This window comes from Ursus maritimus, unplaced genomic scaffold, assembly GCF_017311325.1.
Source record: "Ursus maritimus isolate PB19 unplaced genomic scaffold, ASM1731132v1 scaffold_13, whole genome shotgun sequence".
NCBI lineage: Eukaryota > Metazoa > Chordata > Mammalia > Carnivora > Ursidae > Ursus > Ursus maritimus.
Genome location: NW_024423675.1, coordinates 26,435,813 through 26,463,783, shown reverse-complemented (window position 1 = coordinate 26,463,783; position 27,971 = coordinate 26,435,813). Strand labels below are relative to the sequence as shown.

At 37.7% G+C, this 27,971-nt stretch overlaps 1 protein-coding gene across 1 annotated transcript; it reads right to left on the bottom strand.

Annotated features, from left to right (window-relative positions):
• Positions 1-8,735: 8,735 nt before the first annotated feature.
• LOC121102210 (amine sulfotransferase-like) lies at positions 8,736-14,469 on the bottom strand. The gene is given in 4 exon segments (XM_040627481.1): positions 8,736-8,854; positions 10,314-10,512; positions 13,575-13,669; positions 14,376-14,469. Coding segments are annotated over 4 exon segments (507 nt in total).
• Between the last annotated feature and the right edge of the window lie 13,502 nt (positions 14,470-27,971).

Here is a 27,971-nt window from a genome sequence, read left to right as displayed (position 1 = left end):
TTGCATACCTAGTAGACGACAATATAGTTTACATAACTTTCACATGCACTGGGAAACCAAAAAATTCATTTGACTTGCTTTATTGCAATACTTGCTTCATTGGGGGACCTGGCATACTCCAAAGTATGCCTGTATTATATATCTACAACACTTCAGAAAGTATTTCTTTTTATAGGATGATATCCTTTATTCTAGAAAATGCTACTGCTTCATCATTATCTTTAATCTGGAACTACAGCCTTAACTGCAGACATATCCCTGCATTCAGTCCTTTTATCTAGACCCTTTACTAACTTTCTCTAGGAAGCCAGATGTATACGAAGCTAATGATACTTAATATAGGCCCTTTCCCATGCACTGCACTTAATTTTGAATTCATAATTTTGTATTTTCTTAGAAGACCCCTCCAGATCACATAAGCCTTAGGTGCCTCCAATCCTGGATCGGCCCTGTTCTTACATAGGACTCAAGAGGAAAAGGCTCGGATGAATAGAAAACAAGCCAGTGTCCTGATTTGAACTAAGAGATGCTTTTTTGAGGAGTAGCCTCATTCTCTTGGGTTCCCAGCTTTCCTAGGTTAGCTCGAATGGGAGCACTTCACTTGTGGCTTTAGTCAATTTTATGTGCAGTCTTCTCTAAAACCCTACCTTACAGTGAGGAATTAATACTTTGGCGAACACCTATGTGCAATGTTGTTATTCTAAATACTATATTTGGCCCATACTGAAACCCCAAACAGTCAGAATTATGGTCCCAAACTCTGTCTCAGAGTATTAGGATAATTTGTCCAGGGTTAAATAGCTACAAAGTTGGCATCTGGGATTTAAAACCACTTTTATCTGACTCTAAAGGTCCACACAACACAACTGTATTGTTCTCTTTATTTCTCCTACATTGATAGTTGATTTTACCAAGACATCCATGGACGACAAAGTTGGAGATGAGCATGGGTGATAAAATACTCAGAGATTTTCCAAATAAATTACTTACTAATATGAAAGTAGACATCCTGCATTTTTCCATTTGTCACAAGGCACAATTATCAATGAGGACTACTTAAAAAGAAATGTTGAGCACTGAATAGGGTGGTGGGGCCAACATTTTGTTCTACAGAATAACTTTTCCCTTCCCCGCACAGTTAACGTTGCTATTCCTCCACTTTCCACATCCCTGTGGAAAAATTTGTCAGAGGTTTCATCCAGGGCCAGGAAAATAAAAATGGAACACTTCCTAGCGTCCTGTTTGGCGAATTGTAAGCTCAACGAACATTTTGGGGATGAATTTATAAAACCTGGCCATCGTTTTGCAGAATTCCTTAGTGCCGAGGCATAGATCTCCCCAGCCTCTGCCAAATGCCTTAAAGCTCCGCTCAGCCCCATCCACGACGCCTCTTCTGGCTGCAGTGGGGTCTCGTCTTCACAGTACGGAAGGTCACTGTAGGAGTAGCCCTGGGAGCCTCGGTGCGCTCCGTAGGCGATGAGCAGGTGGTAAAACCCGGGCAGGAACACCAGGATGCCAACAATCAGAACGGGAACGGCCCGGCTGGCGCCCACTGTGCTGATGTAGCCCGCCAGCAAGAGGCAGCCCACGATAACGAGAAAGGTGCCAATCAAAAACTGCGCGGTGGCACAGGCGATGGCCTTATAAGGAATCTTGATAGGGCTTTCCTTAAACTTTAATAAGTGAGATCTCACTGCACATCGTTGCAATTTAAAGCTAGCTTCAGCAGATAAAATTTCCTTCTGACGGTGAATGTGTCCAGTGTCAGTGCTGGAGAGCTTTGAGTATTTCACTTTGCTACTGGGGATCCCGGCAGCCGCGTTGGTGCGAGTGGGCACCGTAACCGGCAGAGTGGATGCGGAGCTCGCCCGCTGCAGCGGGCGGAGGCGTCAGGGCCCCCGCGCCCAGCCAATGGCTGCCCCAGCCGCGCGGAGGCTCGCCTCAACATCTCTCATTCATCTAACTCCGCCCTCAAGAACTGTTTCTGCAAGACTGCCGTGTTTTTGATGGTATTCCTCTTTTATCGTGCAGAGTTGCGATTACTTTGATAGTCTGATGTTATATTGGCTCCTTTATTCTCTTCGGGCAGTTCTAGTAAACTTCGATTCCTTTGTCATTACAACTATTTAGATTGAGTAGATCAGCTTACATTCAGTAGATTTCATTCAGTCAATCTCATAGAATTTCCATTTTCCCTAAATGTTCATCATCATGTCCCATGCTTGCCTTTCTTCTCTTCCATCGGTCTAACATGCAGCACACTTAGCTAATTTGATCAGCCTCCAATGGCCAATTAGGGGACAGGAGAGAGGCGAATGTTCCAATGAAACCTGGCTGAAATCCTGACTCTGCCTCTTCTTAACTGTGTAACGGTGGTCTTGGAGCATATCTAAGAGCCTAGTTGAATGAAGGATGCAAACTGCCTTGCTTCTAGCAGTTGCCCCCCCCCCAGCCCCCCCAGTCAATGGAGCTCAGGTCCTACATGATCAAGGGCAAGGCATGTCCAAAGACTTTAAGGCATCTCATTCCTAAGTTTTGACTCATCGTATAGATAACAGCTTTCCTGCAAGTTGTATTGACTAAACATTGAATTGGCTGCCTTGTGGGAGTGGTGCGCCCTTCAGAGTGGAAGGTTGTAATTAAGTGATGTGATCTTCTCTTAGGCTGTTGCTGAAGGGGTTCCTTCTTCATGAGGGGTTGACTTGGAGACCTCTAAATTCTCTCTCAACTCCTGGAATTTGTACCTGAGCTGCAGCTTCTGCCTCAAGGTTTTATACCAACCAAATGTAGGATTTCTCCCACTTCTGTGCTCTATGCCTACTTCTTACTACCCTATCCCTTCTTACTAGTTTATAATTCATCATAACATTTATCACCTACTACATCCATTATCTCATTTAATTCAATTTAACCTCATTTGGAAGGTGTATTTTAAATTCTACCAGTGAGTTTTATTTTTTTTTCATGTATTCTTTTATATTTGGGATTACCTCATTACTCAGAATATAAAATTCTCTATAAGAGCTCCTGGGTGACTCAGTCAGTAAAGCGTCTGCCTTTGGCTCCGGTCATGATCTCAGGGTCCTGGGATTAGTCCCACATCGGACTCTCTGCTCAGTGGGGAGTCTGCTTCTCCCTCTCCCTTTACTCTCCCTCTCTCTCTCAAATAAATAAATAAAATCTTTAAAAAAAACCAAACTTCTCAATGGAAGTAATGGTATATCTTCAAAATCCTCTAAACCATAGAAAGTCTAACGTTGAGCTATTTGAGGCCATAGCAGATCCTGAGGTGGGGGATACGTGACTCTATGTATCCATTCCATCACAAAAAGTGGCTTTTAATGTGTGTAACTTTAAAAATCTACCATGGGGTCAGAGGAACTGGGATGGAATTAAACCTGGGACAGATGGCTCTATTATTGATGTGTGACATGCCACCACTGAATGGAGTGGGGGGAAAGATCTGATCTAAATAACTTTAGATACCGGTATTTTGTCTAAGTACTGTAAGACTAAAGACAGAAAGAACTGAATACCAACATTGTACTCCACTCCAGCTGGTAAATTTTTTCCCATAGACGTATGATTTAGCAATTCCATAGCTACTTTATGTGTATACTAGGGTTGAACAAATAAGTAATTGTTATAGGTATAGGTATAGTTTTCTTATTTTTGAGAAAAAGAAGAAACATTGGAATTCTTTGTACTATCTTTGAAGTACTTTTGTAGGTATCTTATTTAAAAATTGAAAGTTTATTTAAGAAACAAAATGAGCTCTCAAAAAGAAAAGAAGAGACAAAAACAGACTCTTAACTATAGAGAACAAACTGATGGTTACCAGGGAGCAGGTAAGTGGGGGGATTGGGGAAGTAGGTGAAGGGGATTAAGAGTACACTTATTTGAGCACTGAGTAATGGAATTGTTGAAACACTCTATTGAACACCTGCAACTAATATAACACTGTACGTTGATTATACTGGAATTTAAAAAGCAATTAAGTTTTTTAAAATTCCTACAAAGAAAAAAGAGTACACTGTAATAAACACGGAGTAATGTATAGAATTGGTTTTTTAATTATTGAATTACTATATTATACATCTGCATCTAACACTGTATGTTAAAATAAAAGCATATTCATGATAAAAAATAATAAAAATACATAAAAGTAAAAAGTTGAAAAATAGATCTTAATTACTATCTAGGGTGAGTTCTCCAGCTTTGTTCTTCTTTAAGATTATGTTGGCTACTCTCTTTGATAACTTTTATTTGGAAATAATTTAAGACCCATGAAAAGGTACAAAAATTATACAAAGAACCCCGGCGCTCCCTCCAGCAGCCTCCCCGGTGATAGTGTCTTCCATAACTGTAATGCGTAATCAAAAGCAGGAAGGTGACGTTGGTACAATACTATTGACTCAAATGCAGACATTATTTGAATTTTACCAGTTTTTACACGCACTCATTTTGGCGGGTATGGCATGACTATAGCTCTATAAAACTTTATCACGTGCAGATTCATGTAACCATCAGCACAGTCGGGACGTAAAACTGTCTCATTGCCACAAAGTAACTTTTTTGTGTTGTCCCTTAGTACTCGCACTCACCTCCTAGCTTTTAACACCTGGATATCACCGATCTGTTCTCCATCATGATAATTTCATCACTTTAAGAAAGTCATAAAAGTAGAATCCTACAGTGTGTAACCTTTTGTTTGGCTTTCTTCACTTAGTATAATGCCCTTGAAATCCATCCAAGGTACTGTGCTTTGTTCGCGCCTTTTTATTCTTGGGCGGAATTCCATTGTATGGCTATACTATAGGTTCTTCTTTTTTTTTTTTAATCTATTGACCTACTGAAGGACATTTGGGACACATCCAGTTTGAGGTTATTACAGATAGATGCTATGAAAATTATCATACAAGTCTGTGTGTGCATCTACGTTTTTATCCTCTGGGATCAATACCCAGCAGTGGGATTGCAGAGTTATACACTAAGTATATGTATAAGGTGATAAGAAGGTGCCAGACTATCTTCCAAAGTGGCTGTACCATTTCATATATTCACCAGCAACGTGGGAGAGATCCATTTGCTCCACATCTCTGCCAGCACACGGTGTTGTCAATATTTTAAAGATTTATCCTAATAAGTATAGAGTGGGATCTCACAGTAACTTTAATTTCCGTTTCTCTGATAGCTAATGGGGGTACATATCTTTTTAAGTGCTTATTTGCCATTCCTTTATCCTCTTTGCTAAAGTGGCTTTCAAGTCTTGTGCCCGTTTTCTAATTGGACTGCTTGTTTTCTTATTGTTGAGTTTAGATAATTAATTATACTCTGGTCACAAGTTCTTTATCAGATATGTGATTTGCAAATACTATCTCCCAGTTTATGGCTTTTCTTTTATCTCTTAACAAGGTCTTTTGCAGTACAAAGTGTGTGTGTGTGTGTGTGTGTGTGTGTGTGTGTGTGTGCGCGCTTTAATTTTGCCAAGTTTAATTTATCATATCTTTCTTTTATGGATGATACTTTTGGTGTCATGTCTAAGAATTCTTTGCATATGCCTTGGTCAAGAATATTTTCTCTTATGATTTCTTCTAAAAGTATTATAAGTTTATATTATTTTTTATTTTAAGGAATTTATTTATTTGAGAGCAAGAGAGAGCATGAGCAGGGGGAGGGGGAGAGGAAGAGTGAGAGAGACAAGCAGACTCCCTGCTGAGCACAGAGTTGGGGGGGAGCTCTCTCCCAGGACCCTGAGATCATGACCTGAGCTGAAGTCAGAGGCTCAACAGACTAAGCCGCCCAGGCGCTCCTATGTTTTATATTTAGAGCTCCAGTGCATTTAGGTGTTAGATTTAGGGTTCGTAGTTTTTGTCCATGAATGCCCAATGATTACCAGACCATGTGTTGGAAAATCTATCCTTCTCCTGTGGAGTTGCTTTTTCACCTTTGTCAAAATTCAGCTGGTGTACTTGTGTAGCTCTGTGTATGGAATCTCTGTTCCATTCCACTGTTCTATACTTCTATCCTTTGCCAATACCATGCTGTCTTGATTAATTGTTGTAATATATCAAGTCGTAAATTGAGACTTAGCTTTTGTATGCCTACAAAGAATCATATTTGGATTTTGGTAGGAATTTCATTAAACCTATAGATTAATTTGAAAAGAAACGACATCTTTACTTTGATGAATCATCAGTCAATAAACTTGGTATATTGTTCCATTTAACTTGGTTTTCCTTGATTATGTCATTATAATTTTTTTATTCATCTGCATGCAGACCCTGTACACATTTTGTTAGATGTGCGCCTAACTATTTTCTTATTCTGGAGTAATTGTACATGGTATTATGTTTTTAATTTGTTTACAGTTTTTCATCATTAGCATATACAATACTATTGATTTCTGTGTGCCAGGAACCTGCATTTCGCAACTTTGCAAAACTCACTTATCAGTTCTGATAGTTTTGTTGTTGTTGAATTTCTTATAATTTTCTACATAAGCCATCATTCCATTTGCAAACAGGGATGGTTTTGTTTCTTCCTGTCCTGTGCCTTTTATTTCCTTTCCTTGCTTTCTTGTACTAGCGATGCTTTTCCAGTACTATGCTGAACAAGAGTGGAGAGAATGGATTTCTATCTTCAATTACTATTACAGCGTTTGGTGACATGTACTTGGATAATTATCTCATGCAGCAGAGCTAATCAGCACTATGCTATCCTACTGACTTCTTTGGTTTGGCTCCGGAATCTGCCTAATGGCTGTGGTTTAGAGTAGCAATTATTCATTGAGTTCTAGAGTATTGTGTTAGACTCCTAGAGTCGCTGTAACAAAATCCCAATATGCACGCAGCTTAAAACAACCAAAATTTATTGCCTCACGGTTCTGGAGGCTTTAAGTACAAAATCAAGATTTCCCTCTGAAGCCTGTAGAAGAGACTTCTTCCTTGCCTCTTCTGGGTTCTGTGGTTTTCCAGGCTTCTCCGGCATTCTTTAGCTTCTTGATGCACCGCTGCAAACTCAGCCTCTGTTGTCACCTGGTCATGGTCACCCTGCGTCTCTCCTCTTTTTAGAAGGACATCAATTTTATTGGATTAAGGACCCACCCTACTCCAGTATCTGAATATAAAGAATTACATCGATAATAATCCTATTTTGGAATAATGTCACATTTTGAGGTAACGGAGATTCGGACTTCAACATATCCTAATCATATTTCAAGCCATAATTCAAGCCATAAAAAGTGAATTTTTTTTTCTGTCTCCCTTATCCCCTGAAGGATGCTACAGACTTCCAGGCAGTTTGTACTCTGTAACTATTTTGTCTTGACCACAGGTTGACTCCTAACGGAAGCTAAGTGACCTATACCACTCAGTTTCTCTTCCTGAAATTTTAATTTGAATTCAACAACACTCTGTTTGTTGTTTGGATTGCGGTCGCTTGAACATGGTGCATGACTGCTATCTTGCTGCAGCAAAGCCAGTCCTCAGATGGAGAGGAGAAACCTGTGTCCCTTCCATGAACACAGAGATGGGAGACCCTGAAACTCGAAAAGAGAGAATTTTTAAAAAGTGGAAAGATATATGAATCTTTGATGCTTCATACTTCTAGGTTCTAGTTCTCCAGGAAGTTCAAGACAACTCTTTTTTCTGTGTTCCATGAGTCATTTTAATGAATTACCTTATTTTGTATAAACTGGTTAGAAAGTATGGTATTTCCTTATATGAAGTGCCACAATTTACTTATGTATTTTACTGTACATAGACATTGGGTTGTTTCCCTTTGTTGACTGTTATGAATGGTGGTGACTTGAAATGTTTATTATTGTAAATTTACTAAATTTTTTCTTTTAAATTTCTTCCACTGCTTTTATGCTTCAAAAGTTTTTCTCCATTGGGGAATTTTAAACAGATTCATCTGTATTTTTCTAGTTATTCGAAATGATTTTATCTTAAATATTTAACTAATACATGTGGAATTAGTGAGTGATATGTTATGAATACAACTAATTTTTTATCCAGTTAAATGATTGAACCATCTGATGATTAACCCATCTTTGATCCTTGCATCTTTAGTGCAAACTTTGTGAGCTGGTAAAGTATTAAAAAGATCCATGTGTTTACATGTGAGCTGCCTCTTAATTTTGACATTCACACCAATTTTACACCACATAATTAAAGTTTAACTACAAGAATAAAAGAATTTTTAATACTTTATTGATCCTAAATTTAATTGTAGATAAAGAAAAAAATACAGGATGCCTGGGTGGCTCAGTTGGTTAAGCATCTGCCTTTGGCTCAGGTCATGATCCCAGGGTCCTGGGATCGAGTCCCCCATCGGCCTCCTTGCCCAGCAAGAAGTCTGCTTCTCCCTCTCCATCTGACCCTCCTCCTTGCTCATGCTCTCTCTCTATTTCAAATAAGTAAACAAAATCTTTAAAAATATATATATATACACTAAGGAAACTCTCTCAAGACATTTATAATTCATGTTGCACGCATTCTGTTTTTTCCTTTTTTATACAGGCTACCCATGCAGACTCTCTTCCAAATAATTTCGATTTCTGAAATTTCAAAGTGCTCATCAAAATTATGGTAACTAATCTAAGCACAGGTGACTCATATTTTTTATCAATAAAGTTTTATAATTAACATTTGCATAAAAAGCACAAACTTTTTGTGTATTAAAATAAGCTTCTAGTTAGTAGATTTGTATATGATTTTTTTGCACTGATTCTACTCCTCATTTAGATCCCAGATGAACTTCAAGGGAAAATCTTTCATTTTGATTGGGAATATTCTGTCCAATCTTTCATTTTGTTCCATAGTCAAGTGACGTTTCCAGTCTCCAGGGGTACACAGTGGGGTAAGCACAAGAACAACAGATAGGTGAAGAAGTAGCACGAATAGGGTAAAAGTCTCCTCCAACCCACTTTAATCCTTCCTCCAAGCCAAGTTAAATATCTGTTAGTTCTCTGTGGTGTTGACACCTCGACACTTCACTTTTCCTTATACAAGGATGAGCTAAGAAACAAACTTAGGGGTGCAATTATAGTTTTATAGTTATAGTCCACTTCCTTAACTGTTAGACTCCCACCAACCACCACCATTAAGTTAGTACCTTCTAAAGGAGAAGGAAAAACAAGGCTCAAATACATAAAGAGATTAGAATTTTTAAATATATTTTACTAAATGCTGGGTGCCAACTTGGCAAAGTACACCATCACGTAATATAATTCTTCATGCAACCTGACAAGGTGAATATTTATTTTTAAAATGGAAAGAAATGAGACTCGAAGATTTTCAAGTAACGAAGTCAAAGTCACAGAGGGTCGAGCAGCCATTGCTGCAGTTCTACTTCGTGAAAGTTTGAAATGATCTGAAGCCAATTTTTTATTGAAGATTAATAACTTGGCATCTTCAGCTTTCAGATTTTCTTATGTAAACCTTACTATTGGCATTTGAGCCAGTCAGCAAACTATTAAGGACATGAGAATGGCTTTATATCTGATGTAGGTGAGCAACAGGAAGTGACAGTTGATAATAAATGGGACAAAAGAAGAAAATAATTTTTTAAATAGCAGAATCTATAGAAATTTTGATAAGATCTTTACATAATTAAGAATTAATCAATCTCCATCATAATAATACTGTTAGGAACAAATTAGAGAATAAAATATGAATAAAATAGAGAAACACAAATTATGTTTTAGAATGATTTACATTAAAATATTAAATTAAAAAATTTTGAATTAAGGATTATCAGGAGGAAAATACACTCATTCTTAACTCTTGGCATGTTACACGAATACAAGAAAAATTATTGCATGTCGTTGACTAATTGAATTCATAGCAAATTGGGTTAATGGCATAGCAATTTACTTTTTCAATGAAGAAATCTGACACATGAGGAAAAAACAGTAATCCAAACCCCATACTCCACAACAAAATTCATATTAAGTTTACTTTAGAATGTTCTACGAGAAATAGAGGAAAACAAGAATGGAACTCTTCTAGTCACGTATATCCATTGCCCTCAGGTGAGACTTGCTAACAAATTTTAAAGGGTAGGGACACATGGACTAGAATGAAGAAAACATATTTATTAATCAGGTTCCAGTGTCAGGCTCTGTACTAAACAACTTTTGTTTCCTGGGACACATCTCAGAGCCATTTTGGTTGGGATCGTCGATTCTTCTTAGGGCTCCAATGATAGTACTAGGGGAGACATGTTGGAAGCACTCCTTATTTAGCTTAGGGGCCAAGGACTCAAGAGACATCTCAACATTTTTTCTTCTATAAACCACTGAGCATCACCTTTTCACAGGAAAATTCTTTCATTTACTTGTATCTTGGTTACATCTTTTAGAATATAATCATAGTTGATTTGTGGGTCAGATGCCATGTTCTGAAATGTAGCCTGTTCCACAACAGCATCCACATCCTCTTCACTCAGTTCTTTCTCAAAAAAAAAAAAAAAACTGCTAATTTTAAGCACAGCACTTCTGAGATCCTGAAAGAATTATGTGAAAAACTATTCAGCGTATGAGAAATGCATGAAATGCATTTCCACCCTTACCACGTTGTGGAAAACTGAAGGTGTGTGGGCTTATTCTAAGCCTAGAGTTTCACAAGAATGAGTTACTTCCTCGTTCCTTCTATGAAAATGAGGGCTCTGGCTGTCAGCTTTGTTACAGCTTCCTACTGTTTAATTATATAAGGAGAGCTCATCAGTTATTCGTTCAAGAAACACTTTTAGACTATCTTATATGTTTCAGAGCTGTGCTATGTGCTGGAGAAGTTCAAGAGAATAATAATATATGCTATTTGTGCTTGTTAAGAGTTCACAATTTCATGAGGAAAGAGTAAAGCAAGTATTTAAATATAATGGGCCCAAGAAAGAAAATCCCCCTCAAACTCTTCCAAAACATTGAAGAGGAGAGAATACTTCCAAAATCATCTTATTAGGTCAGCATTACCCTGATACCCAAAGCGAGACAAAGACACTGCAAGAAAAGAAATCTGATTTAGGTCACTTGACTTACAGTGCAATTCACGGGAGAAGTAGCTTTTGTTGGGAGGTGGTAAGTTCTATTTTGGACATGCTTTGTTTGAAGACCAAACGTTGGACGTAAAAATAGGTACATAGAAGACAGACATAATATAGATGTGCCTGAGCTGGAGATATTTATATTTGGGATTCACCAACTTATTTTCCAACCCACTCTCATCTGGTTTACTGTACCTCATTCCAGGCTCATGTCACTAGATTTAATGGACATTTTAAACTCACTTTTTCACTTGACTTTTCAGCAGCCTTAAAGATCTTTCTTAACACATTTGCTTGGCTTCTGTGTCACCAAAAATTTCTTGTTTTCTTTCTACCTCTCAGACTGTTCCTTTTCTCTTTCCTTGGTGAGCTCATCCCTCTCCACCCAAACTTACTGTCCTAAGGTCTCTCAGTAATAGATTCTAGTTCCCCTTCTCTTCTCCCCTCCCCCTTTTCCCCCTTTTCCCTACTTCCTTCTCCCTTTCTTCCCTCCCTTCCCATTCTCAATTTTATCCACGTTCATAGTCTCTGGGTTTTTTTTAAGATGTATTTATTTATTTGAGAGAGAGAGAGAGAAAGTGGGGAGTGGGGGCTGGGGAACAGAGGGAGAGGGAGAGAGAGAATCCCAAGCAGACTCCACACAGAGCGCAGGGACTGACGGGCTCAATCTTACAACCTGAACCAAAATCAAGAGTCATATGCTTAACGAGCTGTGCCACCCAGGCACCCCCATAGTCTCAGTTGTATTCTATACAGTGATTATGCCCAAATTAATATCACTGCTATTTTAGCCCAGCTCTTCCTTTAGGACCTTTAGACCTGTATTTTCTATTTATTTCCAAATGTCTTCATCTGGATACTTGATACTTCTAAGGCATCTTAAACTCCATGTGACAAAACCAAACTGATAGTCTTCTCCCTTAACCCTTATCTTGCTTCCATGATCCCTAAACATCTTCATGAATGACACCATTGTCTACACTGATAGATGAACCAGAAATATAGGAAGCATCCTTGACACCTCTCTTTCTCATTTTTTCCTATGCATAATCCCTTTTTCTTTTTACCTCCTAAATATATTTTAGGGCTCTGCATTCTCTCTAATCTCAATGATACCATTCTAATCCAAAATACCATTGATTTTCAGTGGATTAGCTCACTGTTCTCTATCCTTCTTATAACTCTTAAAGGGCTTATTGCTTTTAAGATGAAAGAAATCACTATTATTAACACATCTAAAGATCTTGCACAGTCTGGCTCCTATGAACCTCTCTATCTTGATCTTTGGTCACTTCCACCTTGTACTTTAACTTTTTCCTTCACTTCTTTTTTTTTTTTTTTTTGAAGATTTTATTTATTTATTTAACAGAGAGAGAGACAGCCAGCGAGAGAGGGAACACAAGTAGGGGGAGAGGGAGAGGAAGAAGCAGGCTCCCAGCGGAGGAGCCTGATGTGGGGTTCGATCACAGAATGCCAGGATCACACCCTGAGCCGAAGGCAGACGCTTAACGACTGCACCACCCAGGCGCCCCAAACTTTTTCCTTCACTTCTTAAAAGATGTCTTACACTTTAGTGCTTCAGGCAATTTGCACATTCTTTCATTCTTTATTTTTATTTTGTACTTTTGCTTAGAATTCTCTTTTACCTTCCTTCCTTTTGTTAACTCATATTTGCTAGCTTGTAGTTTTCATGTTACTTTTTCCAGAAAACGTTGCCTATCACTTTGACTATACCAGTTTTCTTCATTTCATGTACTGATACTGTACCTATAGTTTTCCTTAGTAACACGTATAACAGTTTTGGATTATATACACCTGCTGGAGAATACCTGTCTTCCCTGTTGAACTATAAGCTCTATAAATAAAGGGTTTAATCTTCTTTGTCTCATGATTTAGTACCTGTCACATGGTAAGCATTCAATAATGTTTTAAGTAAATCAGTGAAAACCACACAATAGTGAACTTCAGATGAACTTGACTTGGCTTATGGAATGTTTTAAGATAACATATTGGATGCCAACATGTAAACATTATGGAAAGAAAGAAAGAAAGAAAGAAGAAAGGAAGGAAGGAAGGAAGGAAGGAAGGAAGAAAGGAAGAAAGAAAGAAAGAAAGAAAGAAAGAAAGAAAGAAAGAAAGAAAGAAAGAAAGAAAGAAAGAAAGAAAACTTGCATCATAGGGCATACGTCCACCTCTGACTAATTCAGCATATTTCAGTGGTTTGTCGTCCCCAGCACACTGCCGTGCTTTTCTCTTGTTTAAGGTGCGGTTGCTCTAGATATCTGAGTTTGCCTTTATTGTTACAGATGGCTACTTGAAAAAGAATCATAAAAGATGATTGTCTAAAGTGCTAAGAGAGCCCTGAGGAAGACGAGTAATGCAAGGATGGGTAGGGAATTAGAAATCCCCCCAAAAGCCTGAGAAGTCCTTAGTTATGCAGATAACTAGAATGGAGTTCACTGAAACCAAGATAACAAAAGGTTTCAAAGAAATAATTAAAAACAGTAATAACCTTTTCCTCTTACCTTCTTCATCTCCTCATACACCATGAACAGAATATTGAAGTCATGTCTGTGCTCATACCAGCCTCTGATGTGATCAAACCAAAGGCTTCCAACCAGTGTGGGGAACAATTACATGATTTTAATAGAAACCTGTCTTTCTAAGTATGTAGGAAAGGAGCAATCCAGAATAAAGAAGCCCAAAGTACTAATGTTGAAGATTTCTTTAAGGTAAACCCACTTCTTTTCCTTACTTCTGCCACCTGAAAACATGCCTTTATTTCTCTTCTTGTTGTCTATTTTAAGATCTCTGGCTAGCAACATTAGCTATCTATAAAGTGACAGAATCTTCTAAATGAATGAGAGCTCTGACTCCACATTCCACAAGCTTCTTGCGTCAATCTATCCTCCCTCATAGTGGAATGAAAATTCTAGAGCTCTGGTATAAGGCTTACCACATGTCCGTGACAGAGCACAAAAACTAAACTCTCCCTAGACATTAACTATTTTAAAACACAGGGACCTGGGTTTGGATCCAGCTAGTTTGAACTACCAGGCTGTTTGTGGTTGTCACTATGCAGTCAAAATATTTCTTAAACAATATGCCTTTGCAGCCCTGACAATCCCCAAAGTGGTGCTGGTGAGAATGGAAAAGCCATTGAAGGACAGATTAAGTTGACAGCTAGTAGTAACCACTTATGTGAATCCCACCTTCAATTATCAACCTTCTCCATCCCTGTAAAATATGTCCCCTAAATTTGAGGATTTGGTTGAATGGCAACATTGCCTCATAAACATTTTGCTTGACAAAAAATTCATAGTTACCTTTTCCATCTAGAAATCTTTCCATGAAGTCTTCCATGTTATCGAAATCTTCTAATACAATCAATAATTTTGAAAAGTGAAAATATGAGGTCATAGAAGAAAGGGGGGGTAAACAGAAGGGGGAATGAACCACGAGAGACTGTGGACTCTGGGAAACAGACTGAGGGCTTCGGGGTGGAGGGGGGAATGGGACAGGCCGGTGATCGGTATTAAGGAGGGCATGTATTGCATGGTGCGCTGGGTGTTATACGCAAGTAATGAATCATCGAACTTTACGTCAAAAACTAGGGATGTACTGTATGGTGACTAACATAATATAATAAAAAAATATTATTAAAAAAAATAAAGTTTGGGCAAAGTTTGAAAAAAAGAAATAATCCTGTTTTCAATTCTGAATTAATTTTTAATAATAAATGTCAATAGTAATGCTATGCATTTCAAAATTATTCAGAGCTCTTTATTTCTATTACCCAGTGTCAGTACGTCAAGGAGTTTGTTCAAGTTTTGTGTTCATTTGCATTTTATGCTAAAATTAGTAAAGATAAAATCAAGGGCTCTTCGTTCCTTTATCATGCTCCAAAGAGCTGTGATTGTTCTGACTCTGTGATGGTAGTGATTGAGATTAATCCTTCAGCTTCTCTGTTTTTGTATTTCATGTAAGGTCCCTATTTAGGATTTTCTGTGGCTACCTGTTTCTCCGTCCTCAGTCTCCTTTCTTAGAGCCTTATCTTCTAGAAATACAGACAAATGAAGAGCTCAAGTCCCCTTTCATCTCTCCTTTTTTTTTCTTACTGAGTAGTACAGGTCTTCCCATACAATGTTGAAAAAAAGTGGTGATAGCAGGCATTTTTGTCTTGTTCTTGATTTTAAGTGCAATATTCTAAAATTTTCACTATTGCATATGTTGTGGTAGCTTTTGGTGGATTCTGTTTATCAGGTTAAAGAAGTTCCCTTTTCTCCCCAGTTAGCTACTAGCTTCCATTGTGAATGGATGCTGAATTTTACTGAGTGCTTGTTCTGTGTCCATTGAGATAATGCAAGCTTTCTCTATGCACTAGTAATGTAGGTGAACTACATTAATACATTTTTAAAGCAATCTTGGCTCTTGAAATAAACCCACTCTGGTCATAGTGTATTCTTTTTAACATCGCTGAATTTGTTTTGCTTGTATTTGGTTTAGGATTTTTGCATCTATGGTCATGAATGTACCGTAAATGTTTTAAAAGGACCTGAGATGCCAAAAATCTTGCAATGGTACGGCTCAGCTGATCTGTCTGCATGGTAGGTTTGGTATAATTTACGGTGAATCCTGAGGAGACTCACTAATCTCTCCTGCAAAATGAGAAAGAACTTAGCTGGCTGGACTGAGGATCGGTGTGAGGTGTCCCAAACATTTGGGCTGGATTAAGTGTAAGGGAAAAACTTATGGACTGCAGTGATTGACCTACAGCTATGCAAACTGAGATGGCACCAACATCTAAAGGAGGAAAAAACATACCAATTGTGTGTTTCACAGAGCAGAAGAATCTAGGGATAAGGCAATGTGTTACTAATTTAGGGAAAGTAAACAAGGTCATGAATTTCAAAGTAGATGGCAAAAGGGAGAAACTGGAGCATTTTCTTGAAAATCAGGAATAATTATTTTTTTGTATTGATTTAGGCTCCAATATATCTTTCAGCAACATTAACCACTCTATACAACATTGCTTCAAGGGCACCAATCTATTTTCTAAAAAACGCAAGTTACAGGGTGCCTGTGTGGCTCAGTCAGTTAAGCGCCTGCCTTCAGCTCAGGTCATGATCGCAGGGTCCTGGGATCAAGCCCCGCATCGGGCTCCCTGCTCAGTGGGGAGTCTACTTCTCCCTCTTGCCATCCTTGTGCTCTCTCTCTCTCTCCCTCTGTCTGTTTCAAATAAATAAATAAAATCCTTTTTAAAAATAAAAAATAAAAAGCACAAATTAAAAAATAAGCTTTTTTGGAATGAAAGATTTGAAGGCAATTTTTAGCTTAAAATTGTTTCATCATTGTAGAGAAATACAAAGCAATTAGAGTTATTGAAAAGTATATTAGGAATTAGTTCTGACTGAGATATGCCACCAACAAAAGTCCTGCTGGGTTTTTAAATCTACCCTCTTCCATTCTCAGACCAGCCCAGCAGATCTGCGCTTACCAGCCTACTCTTGGCTCAGTATTTGGTTTCTTCATAGGTGCCATCAGAAGTGACAAGAGATGCATCTCAAATAACCTTATATAATAGAGATGTTAGGTTTACCTTTTTTCTGATTCAAAATGGTGGTCTAAATGCAGATTGGGCTACTGTCCATGTCTGGAAAAGGGCACATTTGTACACACGCGTTATCAAAACGGAATGAAGATCAACAGATGGCCCACTCATCAAACTTACCAGATTTGGGATACATAACTATGAAAACATTGTCATCTCTAATTTCAAAATCTTCTAGAGTTTCTAGTAGGTTGATATTAGTCACAGAACGTGCAAAATAAAAGTCTTTAAATTTCAATAAATAATTGTTTGTGTTGTCCATAATTTTTCACATAGAAGTAAAAACAGGTAAAATTCTTTTCAACTCCTTAGTACTTTATAATAATGACTAACACTTAGGGAATATTCAATATGTGCCACGTACCATTCATATATCACCTGTGTACCGATTCATTGACCATATGAATACTTTTACCTAACATTGCTTGTGGTGGTGTTATTATCACTGTCTTAAAGATGAGGAAACTTAGATACTAAGAGGTTAAACGGCTTCTCCTAAAACCCAGTGAAGGCGGTAGTATCCTGATTCCAAACATACAGATGCGGCAAGTAAGGCACACGGAGGTTCAGCAAACAGTCCAAGGTTGCCAACTGTCAGCACTGGCAAGATTTGGTGCTAGATGACCACAGAGTTCATGCTTTTAATCTCTTTACCACGTAGTTTCTTATTATTTTATATTTTTAATATTATTATAGAAATAGAAAATGTTTTAATGAATGTACTTTTTATTTCCGTTTTTTTTTTTTTTTTTTTTTTTCCTGGAACATGAATAAGCTGCTGTCCTGAAAGCAGCTTCTCAGGCTTTGGAATCAGATACGCCTTTTCAAATGTGTGCTGGAAAACGCCTTGCATGAATAATAGGAATCGTTTTACTTTGGAAATGCTACCCTCCTGTAGTTGCAGGGTATTGTATGGTAGTTACTATATTTTCCAACAGATGTTTTTTCAGAAATCTGAAATAAATCTAAATAAGAAAGTAAAAATAAAAATAGGAAGCAAATAGTCTAAAGACGTATGTATTTAAAAATTGAGCCAGCCGAGCTTTTCTTCATTAGCTCTGTCTGAGAAATCTATTTTTTTTTTTTTTGAGGACTCTATTCTTGAATTTAAATAGAGGAGAGAATCTCAGAAGTTCTAATATCAGGTTAGAACTAGCATACATTTCAATTAGGTAGTTTTTAAAAATCTTTATGCCACCAAGAAAACAAACTTGCTAAAAGTTGCAATTATGGCTTTTCTAAATCGCATGTCCAACAATAACATTTACTTTCTTTACAAACAATATAACTCGCCTGATCAATAGAAGCAAGTCAGAGGTTAGAATTTTGCTGAGTCAGAGTGGAAAACCATTCGTATTGGAATCATCTGGGTTTCTAGGTGAATGTTCATGGTTCTAGGTCCTATACTAGACTGGCAGAATCAGAATCAGGGGAGTGTGACCTAGAAATAGTCACCCTAACAACCCCTCCATGACCACCAAAAGATGAGAAGCAAAATATTGACAAAACACTGCCTTGCTTTTAATGAACATTTTACCTCACCCTCTGTAGAAGCTTCGAGGGATGTTATTGGACTCCAATGAAAAGAGCCAGTTAAGTCCCTACCGACCTGCCAGAGGTTCCTCATTTAAGACAACCTCAACTATAGAGAATTAAGGATAGAATAGACTAGCTACCAACCACAAAGAATGGTTTCAACAGAGGTAGATGGAGACTCTTTTGACTTTGGCATCACAAATTTTCCGGGCGAACTCTTGGGAGAACTCAGCCTTTGTGGTGTGGCTGGGGAGAATTTCTACTATGCAACATGGACAAATGGCGAAGCCCGGAAGTAGGAAATACAGTTGAAGTGAAAGGCAAAGTTGAAATTGTGAGTCACTGTTCACATTCCTCCTGACACCCCACAATACTGCACACACACTCCTGCCACCACACACACACACACACACACACACACACACACACACACCACAAGCCAAAAACAATTTCAGAAACTCTGAAGGAGGAGAAAGAGGAGACAGTTGTCGGTAGCCTGCACAAGCACCCTGAACATCGCCACTCCTGTGCTGTTTATAATGTTTCGTCTGCCTTGCACAGTCTCAGGAGAAAGCTGCTGTGTCACCCAAACAAGAGACAAAGACAGGGTGGATTCATGGGGGATCTCAGCACTGGCGGCTGTGTATGGTGTGCAGCTCCTTGATGAATACAGAAGAAAGTGATTGTCTAAAGAGAAAGGACAGGACGTTTCAGGTCTCCCTCTTATTCTCACTTTGATGTTCAAAAGAAAAGGAGGACAAACAGAAAAATGAGGAAAAAAACCAACTGAAAAGAGGGTGAGGCATGGAAGAGGCTGAAGTCTACCCTCTTACTACTCACTGTTTCAGATCAACTGAGGAAGCAAAACCCACTTCCGAAATAACTTCAAGGATGACAGGGATTGATGTGTTCCTGAGAAGTAGACCCTGGAGAGTTTGTCTGGTCTGCGAATCACGTTTTACAGACTCAGCAGGCAGCTCAGCTCGGATACATAAACTGTGTACGGTTTTTTGGTATTAGGAAAAGGATATATGTTTACTCTCGAAAGAGCGAAGGAGTTAAAACTGTTTGAAAGTACTTCAAAAAGAACCACAGATAAACAGTAGTCATTTTCAGTTATCTTTGGCAACCCTACAACAAACAAGACTTTTTTTTTAAAGCAACAACTTTCTTGGGCACAGAGGTGAAATTTTTTGGAAATAAGTGAAACTGGTGAAATTTAGAAATGAGTGAAAGCTTTCAAACCTACCTCATGCGAACTCTTCAGGTCTCTATTTGCACCATCCTCTATAAAACTGGCTGTGGCTACGGCAGTTTCCAAAGCCTCATAAACTTACTACTTAAATTCATTTTCCAAAATGCCCAGAGTTGTCCATCTTAAGTGATGCCCTTCCACTTTCGTGTTTTTGTTTTTGTTTTTTTTTTAAGTAGACATTGGAGAATATGCAGCCCATCTTTTCTGTCTTCTACAATAACCGGCATTGGTATGAGACCTTTAGCCCATTCTTCAGTCATCCTGATACACCAGCGGCCCTTTGATAATCATTCTCGGGCTTCCACGAAACATAGAATCTGATTCCAGGGGAGAATTTTAATCCTTTCGATGTCCAAAACTTCACCGGTAAGGAAATAGGATTTAACCTGTGGCTAGTTTAACCTGTAAATACCTCATGTTTCACATAATGTTTGTAAATTAAGACGATCCATTCTGGGGGTGTGGTATAGCCTGAAAAGTAGACATTAATGGGAGTAGACTACTTATCAAAATGAATAGCCCAGTATAAGAATTTCTGATTTTATGACATGAATTTTCATTGAACTGAATGCTTTAGGGGCCTTTTGAGATGTGTGAGATCTTTTCCCTGTTCTCTCTCTCTAGACCAGTCTGTAGAGACACCAGAGTCTAAAAGACAGTACCACATCTGTGACCAAAGGAATTGTTTCATTTCCATACCAAACAATGATATGGTACATGTAGCAACTAATCTTTTTGTTTTCATGGAACCTTCCAATGGTTAGTGATATCTTAGTTTTCTAAGACTTTAGAGTGGGTACCCTATTCTAATAATGGTCTGTCCAATATATAAGCTAAAGGCAAAATGGAAGAAAAGATTTGGAAATCCCTATGTAATTATGATACAATAACTTTTTTCTCTTCCGTACTTCAAATAACCAATTCATCTTATCTTTTTACATCTTTCAAGAGCTCAAAGAATTGAGGAAATTGGGAGCACATCATATCATATCACATGACATCAAATTATGTCACGTCATATTTCCTAGCTTTGTCTGCTGGGAGACCTAAAACAATGGGAAGTCAGAGCAATTAGCACACTTAAAGCCAAGATCTTCTTTTTTAAATACCATGTTCTATTTAGAGGGATCAGGAGAAATGGCTGACGAGCACTTGCCATGTATTAAACACTTGTCTTCAAACATGCATTATGTGGTAGGCAAAGTTATGTCCTCCCCTCCCAAGAAATTCCCACGGCCTACTCCCCACAACTGTGTGTGTGTGGCCTTACATGGCAAAGAGGACTTTGAAAAGGTAATTCATGTTTACTGATTAGTTGACCTTAATATTGGAAGACTGAATAATACTGGATTTTCTGGGTGGGCCCAGTGTAATCCAATGAACCTGTAAGGCAAAAGAGGAAGGCAGAGGGAAGAGGATTCTTCCCCAGAGCCTTCAAAGAGAAAGCCCTGCCAACACCTTGATTTCAGCCCTGAAGATCCTAAGCAAAGATCGCAGCCACGCCATGCTGGACTCCTGATCTACAGAACTCCAAGATAATAACAGAGTGATGTTATAAAGTGTAAACATGGTAATCTGTTCTGCAGCAATGGAAAACTAATACTCATTATTTTGATTTCAAAACAACTCAGTGAGTTAGAACTTGCAACATCACCATTAAAACTGAGGTATCCAGAGATTAACTGTCCATCGGACCACTGATAAGCACTGAGCAGGTTTAGAAACCAGATCAGTCTATGGAAATCAAACTCTTATACTGCTCCTTCTAGAATTACTATTATCACAGCAGGTCTCCTTGACCTATTCCCAAATTTTAAAAGGCTAAAATCTTCACCTCTTCATGTCCATTTCTACCTGTTTTGAATTTTTTTTAATCTTTCAGGCCATTAATTCCAGTCTCAACTGGGATGATCAGTTTTTCCTCCAATGAATATAAGACATTCATTAATTGGATAATCATGTTTTTAAGCTTCAGAGGGACTTTAAATATATATATGCTTTGAATCTTTAAAGTGATCCTACTATATATTTTTCAAATTTTCCTCATTTTTCTCTCCTGGCTGCTGGAATTTCTTTCTTTTTTCTTTCTTTTTTTTTTTTTTAAGATTTTATTTATTTATTTAACAGAGATAGAGACAGCCAGCGAGAGAGGGAACACAAGCAGGGGGAGTGGGAGAGGAAGAAGCAGGCTCATAGCCGAGGAGCCTGATGTGGGGCTCGATCCCAGAACGCCAGGATCACGCCCTGAGCCGAAGGCAGACGCCCAACGACTGCGCCACCCAGGCGCCCCTGGAATTTCTTATATAGGGTTGAGATCTGGTTGCTGGAATATGGTATAGTCATTACCTCGGTGGATTAGTGACATGTTATTTTGTGTTATTTATGATATCTTTCTGTGTACAGAAATTTTACATTTTTAGATAATCATATCTATCAACCTTTTCATTTATTTTTTTTTAAAGATTTTATTTATTTATTTGACAGAGAGAGAGACAGCCAGCGAGAGAGGGAACACAAGCAGGGGGAGTGGGAGAGGAAGAAGCAGGCTCCCAGCCAAGGAGTGATGTGGGGCTCGATCCCAGGACCCTAGGATCATGCCCTGAGCTGAAGGCAGATGCTTAACGACTGAGCCCCCCAAGCGCCCCCCTTTTCATTTATGACATTTAGATTTGCTGTCTTGCTTAGAAAAGTCTAACCTACTCGAAGACTGAAAAACAGTATGTTGTATTTACTTCTCTTACCTTTGCTGTTATGCTTTTTCAATTTTAGATATTTAGTTTATCAGGAATATTAGTTTCATAATTGATAATAGTGATATGATTTAATTTTCTTTCACAACATCAAGTATTCATTCACTTTATGAATAAATCCGCCTATGAGTTGAAACCACATATTATTCATTTTTGTACTTTCATCTGTTTTTGTACTTGTGCTACACTATATTGATTATACTCATAATATTTTAAATATATAGTAGGATATGTTGCCTCTTCTTCTCTACATCGCTATTTTTGAAAATGTCCTTGAATAGTCTCATACACATGTTTTCAATGTTTGCTTTAAATTTAGTTTCTCAAAAAGCTTATTGGGCTTTTGATTGTCATTAAGTGAAATGTAAATATAAAAATTGTTAACATCCTTTTTTATCTTATTTCTCTCCCTACAGGAAGTGTATCTCACCATTTGTAGGCATGTTTTTCTTTCTTTTTTTTTTTTCCAATTCTCTTTATAAAGTTTTTGTACAATTTTTGTTAAATTTCTTATATAGGTATCTTACAGTTTTCACATCTTTTGTAAGTTTTGGGGTTTTCTTTCCCTTTTCTATTTCTAACTGGTATTGCTCTCTCTTAACCTTGGAAGTGCACCTCTCTACTTGCTCTTCAGGAGAACCTTCTGTGAGGATTGTACTTGGCTGAAGGCCTTCAGTTTATACAGCTTTGGATCTGCCATAGCTTCAGTACTGAAGTCACGCTCTCCCCTGGTCACTTCAAGGAAATGACTGCATCTGGAAGTGGTAGAAGTTCCAGACCATTTCTTCCTGACATAGGGCGCCTGTCATAGAAAATCTTGTCCCTGGCCTTCCCATTGGCCTTGTCAGGAATTTCTCAGAGTCACGTGAAAGTTTGAGGCCCTTCCTGTCCTTCTTTTCTTTTCTCCTTGCACAAGCAGAACTATATCACTGTCAAAAGGAACTTCTCATCTGCTCTTGCTCTCCCTCCTCTTCACAGATATATCCCCAGTAAATCTATTAGGTGTCTAATTCTGTCCAATTTTCTTAGACAACTCAATTGACACATGCCCATGTAAAGTAATCAATTAATTTTGGATATTTTATTTTCAGCCATCTTACTGAATTTTCTTATTAGTTGTATTAATGTTTTAGCTAAGTCTACACGTTTTTATATAAAAGCATATTAAAAAGCAAAGAATATTAATTGAGAATTTGGAGGAGCTACCTTTTTTCCCATCCAACAGCTGGTCAGGAAGAAGTGGGTGTAAGACAATGGAGGAGGTAGAACTTGAGGGTATTGGGTACAGAGTTCTCCCTTGAACATGTGTGTCCAGGACAAGGAATTACATAGTAGATGAAAACCACTTAGGCTACATGTGAGGAATAGCCCTGGTCTAATCTCAGTTCTGTGAATTACTCATTGTATGGCAGGTTATCTAATCTATCTAAATCTCAATCTCCAAAACTATAAAATGTTGGGAGTTAAAATATACTGTAGGACCAGGTGCACAATTCTAAAGCTAGCTGTTCTTGGAATCAGTTCTTAGCCCTATCCCAAAACCATATGTCCAAATTTTCTAACAATAAATTGTAACAACTCCACAACCTGATACCATATTTATCACTTGGCTTAATTTTTTCACTTGTTTTCTTTTACTTACTTGTCTAATTTATGTTCATTTCAGTAATTATAAAGTTATTTTGGATGTAGGTTTTAATTTTCTTGAAGACAGAAACTAGTTTCATGTTCCCAAATAACCTCAGGGTCTAGCACAAAATGAGCAGCTAGTAAATATTTGTTCATAAGAAATAAATAATTCAGTTGTACTCATTGCCTTTTAATCAAGGTCACAAATCTACAAAACATTTTCCCACAAAGATTCTACATCAGTCCCTGTCTCTTGAAAGTTTACAGAATTATCATGGTTAATGCAATCCAATATATTAATCGGCTCTATTTCCAACATGTTCCGTATTGCTGTCCCGGATGATGATTAAACATTAGGACTGTGTTTGAATTCCAGTTCTGCAAGTCATAAGTCACTGTATCTTGGGCCACATTTGTACCTATTCTTAGCTCCAAGTTCCTTAATAAGAATTATAAATAATGCTCCCTTTAAATTGGAATTATAACAGCACGTATTATGCTTTCCTTCACAGGAACTAGATGGCACACTCAAATTGATGAATGTTTCGTAAGGAAACTCTTCACGTTGACCTGGGCTGGCAGCAGGGAAATCTCAAGGGTACCCAATGACTAACTGGAACAAGAGGAAATATCTGTAAACAGAACCAGATGGCTGTATGTAGAGGCTTCCTGACAGGACCTAGGGACACAGCTAGCCCTCTGTGATATTCCAAGAGGGGAAGCACTCTCATTTCTCCCTCCTATCTCCCTCAAACTTTCATCCAGGGCCACTGCCGTAATTAAACCAGAAGCCAGAAGGCAAGTCTGCCCATTGATATAATGGCTAGCTCCAAGTAAACAGAGCAGAGAATGGTGGAAACACAATTGGAAGGACCAAATGGAAATAATCCAGCCATCTCATGGGATTTTTGAGTGTATATAGTTAGAAAATTATCCAGGTCTGCACATGTGAAACACCTAACAAACATTAGATATTATTTGCTATCATTATTAGATAATAGACATTATTTCCATTTTTTTGCCCCATATTTCTGATGTAACACTTATATGATGGGTCCAAACTCTTAAAAGAGTTAAAATTGTATTTATATTTTGAAACTAAAATATAAAAATTATATTTACAAATTATTATATTTTTAGGCAGAGGCACTATAGGGTAGTGTTAAGCATGTATTTTGGAACCTATTATCTAGCAGTATATAATATAAAAGGATAAAAAGAGTACCACCACATCAAATGGTTGATGTTGAGGAATTAAATGAGAAAACACAACTGAACATTTGAAACAGTGCCTGGAATATGACCAGGTGGCATTAAATGTTAGCTATTTTAAAACACCCCCCATTCTTTTGTGTTTCACTACTTTTAATTTCCACATCTATTAGTTTTCTGGGTTACAAAAAAAAATTCAGTGATCGGTCAGTCAGAAAACCAGTTTCTTTTCACAACTGTGCCTGTTGACAGGCTAGATAAATTATAAACAAAATATGTTGAAGCTCTAACCCTCAGTACCTCAGAATGTTGTGACTATATTTGGAAATAAGGTCTTTCAAAAGGTAATAAAATTAAAAGGAGGCCATTAGGGTGAGCCCTAACTTCATACTACTAGTGTCCATATAAGAAGAGTAGATTAGGACAGAGAAACACACAAAGAGAAGACCATGTGAAGACAAATGAGACAAAATGGCCATCTGTAAGTCAAAGAGAGAGACCTCACAAGAAATTAATTCTGCCGGCACCTTGATCTTAGACTTGTTGCTTCCAGAATCCTAAGAAAGTAAGCTTTTATTGCTTAAGCCACACAGTCTAGTGTACTCTGTTATGACAGCCATAGCAAACTAATACAATAAGTATGTATGGGGAAGTCATGGATTATTTGAATTTCAGGCTCCTTGTGTTCATAATCACTGGAATGGTGGGCTGAACAGGATGAATGTGAAAGTGCCTGATTTTTTACTGTCTACTTTGTTAAATCTGTTGGACTATAACATCTCACCACCTCTTTTTCTGAACATCTCAGCCATGTTTCTGTTAATCCACTTTTTTTACCTCATAGACTATGCCACCTGACATGTTACCATCCTTCCTTCATTCAGGTAAACAGCAGACTTAACATCCATCACTATGAGGTCATGGACCCTCAAGATTTGGCCAGTCCAGAAATTAACTGTAGATAAGCCTTGATTTGTCCATGCCTCACAAGATGTCGTAGAATGAGATGGAGAGCAGGACAGGGAGAGAAACTAAAGGTGGCTTCACCATTTGAAATTTGGGCTCAGAAGGAAATGAGGAACATGTTACTGGAAGCAACCTAAGTGCCCAGCAACAGATAAATGGATATAGAAAAGGTTGTATATCTGTATCTGCAATGAAATATTATCCAGCCATATAAATGAAGGAAATCCTGCCATTTTCAAAAAATCGATGAACCTAGAGGGCATTATGCTAAGTGAAATAAGCCAGACAATGAAAGACAAATACTATACATATCACAAATATGTAGAATCTAAAAAACAAACAAAAAAACGCAAAACCACAAAAGAGTCTAACTCAGAGACAAAGAGTAGAATAGTGGTTGCCAGAGGTTGAGGGATGGGAAAATGGGAGTTACTAGTCAAAGGGAAAAAACTTTTAATTGTAAAATGAGTAAGTTCTGAGGATGTAATACACAGTATGGTTACTATAGTTAATAACAGTGTATTGCATACTTATGGAAATGCATAGAGCCCAGGCAGCCAAAAAAGCTTCAAAAAATAACAACAAAGTGGGAAGGCTTATTCTTCTTGATTTCAAAACTTTACTTAAAGGACAATAATCAAGACAGTATATAGTACTGGTATAAAGCTAGGCACATAGGTACATGGAAGAGAATTGAGACTCCAGAAACAAACTTTTATATTTACGGTCAATTGGTCTTTTCAACAAATTATCTGGGATAGTTAGATACCTACATCAAAAAGATGTATTTTGACCTTTTACACAAACACAAAAATTACCTCAGAATAGACTGAAGATCCTAATTTAAGAGCTCACATTATAAAACTAGTAAAATACATGCAGGAAAAAGTTTTCTCAATCTTGTATTAGGCAAGAATTTCTAAGGGCAGAAAAAGCAAGAATCATAAAATTGAGAAAATTATAATTTGGATCTCTTCAAATTTCAAAACTTTACCACTTCAAAAGACATAGTTTTAATAATGTAAAGATAAGATACAGACAAAGAAAATACTTGCAAATCATTTTACTGATTAAAAAAAAACTTATATCCAGACTATGTAAAGAACTCTTACACTCAATAGTAAGAAGATAAACAACACTTATTTTTAATGGGCAAAATCAGTATGGTACTGGCACAAAAACGGATACATAGATCAATGGAACAGAATAGAGAACCTAGAAAGGGACCCTTAACTCTATGGTCAACTAATCTTTGGCAAAGCAGGAAAGAGGATCCAATGGAAAAAAGACAGTCTCTTCAACAACTGGTGTTGGGAAAATTGGACAGCTATATGCAGAAGAATGAAACTGGACCACTTTCTTACACCATACAGAAAGATAAACTCAAAATTAATGAAAGACCTGAATGTGAGACAGGAATCCATCAAAATCCTAGAGGAGAACATAGGCAGTAACCTCTTTGAACTCGGCTGCAGCAACTTCTTGCTAGACACATCTCCAAAGGCAAGGGAAACAAAGGCAAAAATGAAATATTGGGACTTCATTCAGATTAAAAGCGTTTGCACAGCAAAGGAAACAGCTGACAAAACCAAAAGACAACCAACAGAATGGAAGATATTTGCAAATGTCTTATCAGATAAAGTATCCAAAATATAGATATAAAGAACTTATCAGGGCGCCTGAGTGGCTCAGTTGGTTAAGCATCTGCCTTTGTCTCAGATCGTGATCTGTGATTGATCCTCACATTGCATCAGCCTCCCTGCTCAGCAGGGAGTCTGCTTCTTCTGTCCCTCCCCTGAGCTCCCCCTCCCTCTCCCTCTCTCTTCCAAATAAATAAGTAAAATCTTTAAAAAAAAAAAAAAAAAAGAACTTATCAAACTCAACACCCAAAACACAAATAATTAAGTCAAGAAATGGGCAAAAGACATGCACAGGCATTTCTCCAAAGAAGGCATACAAATGG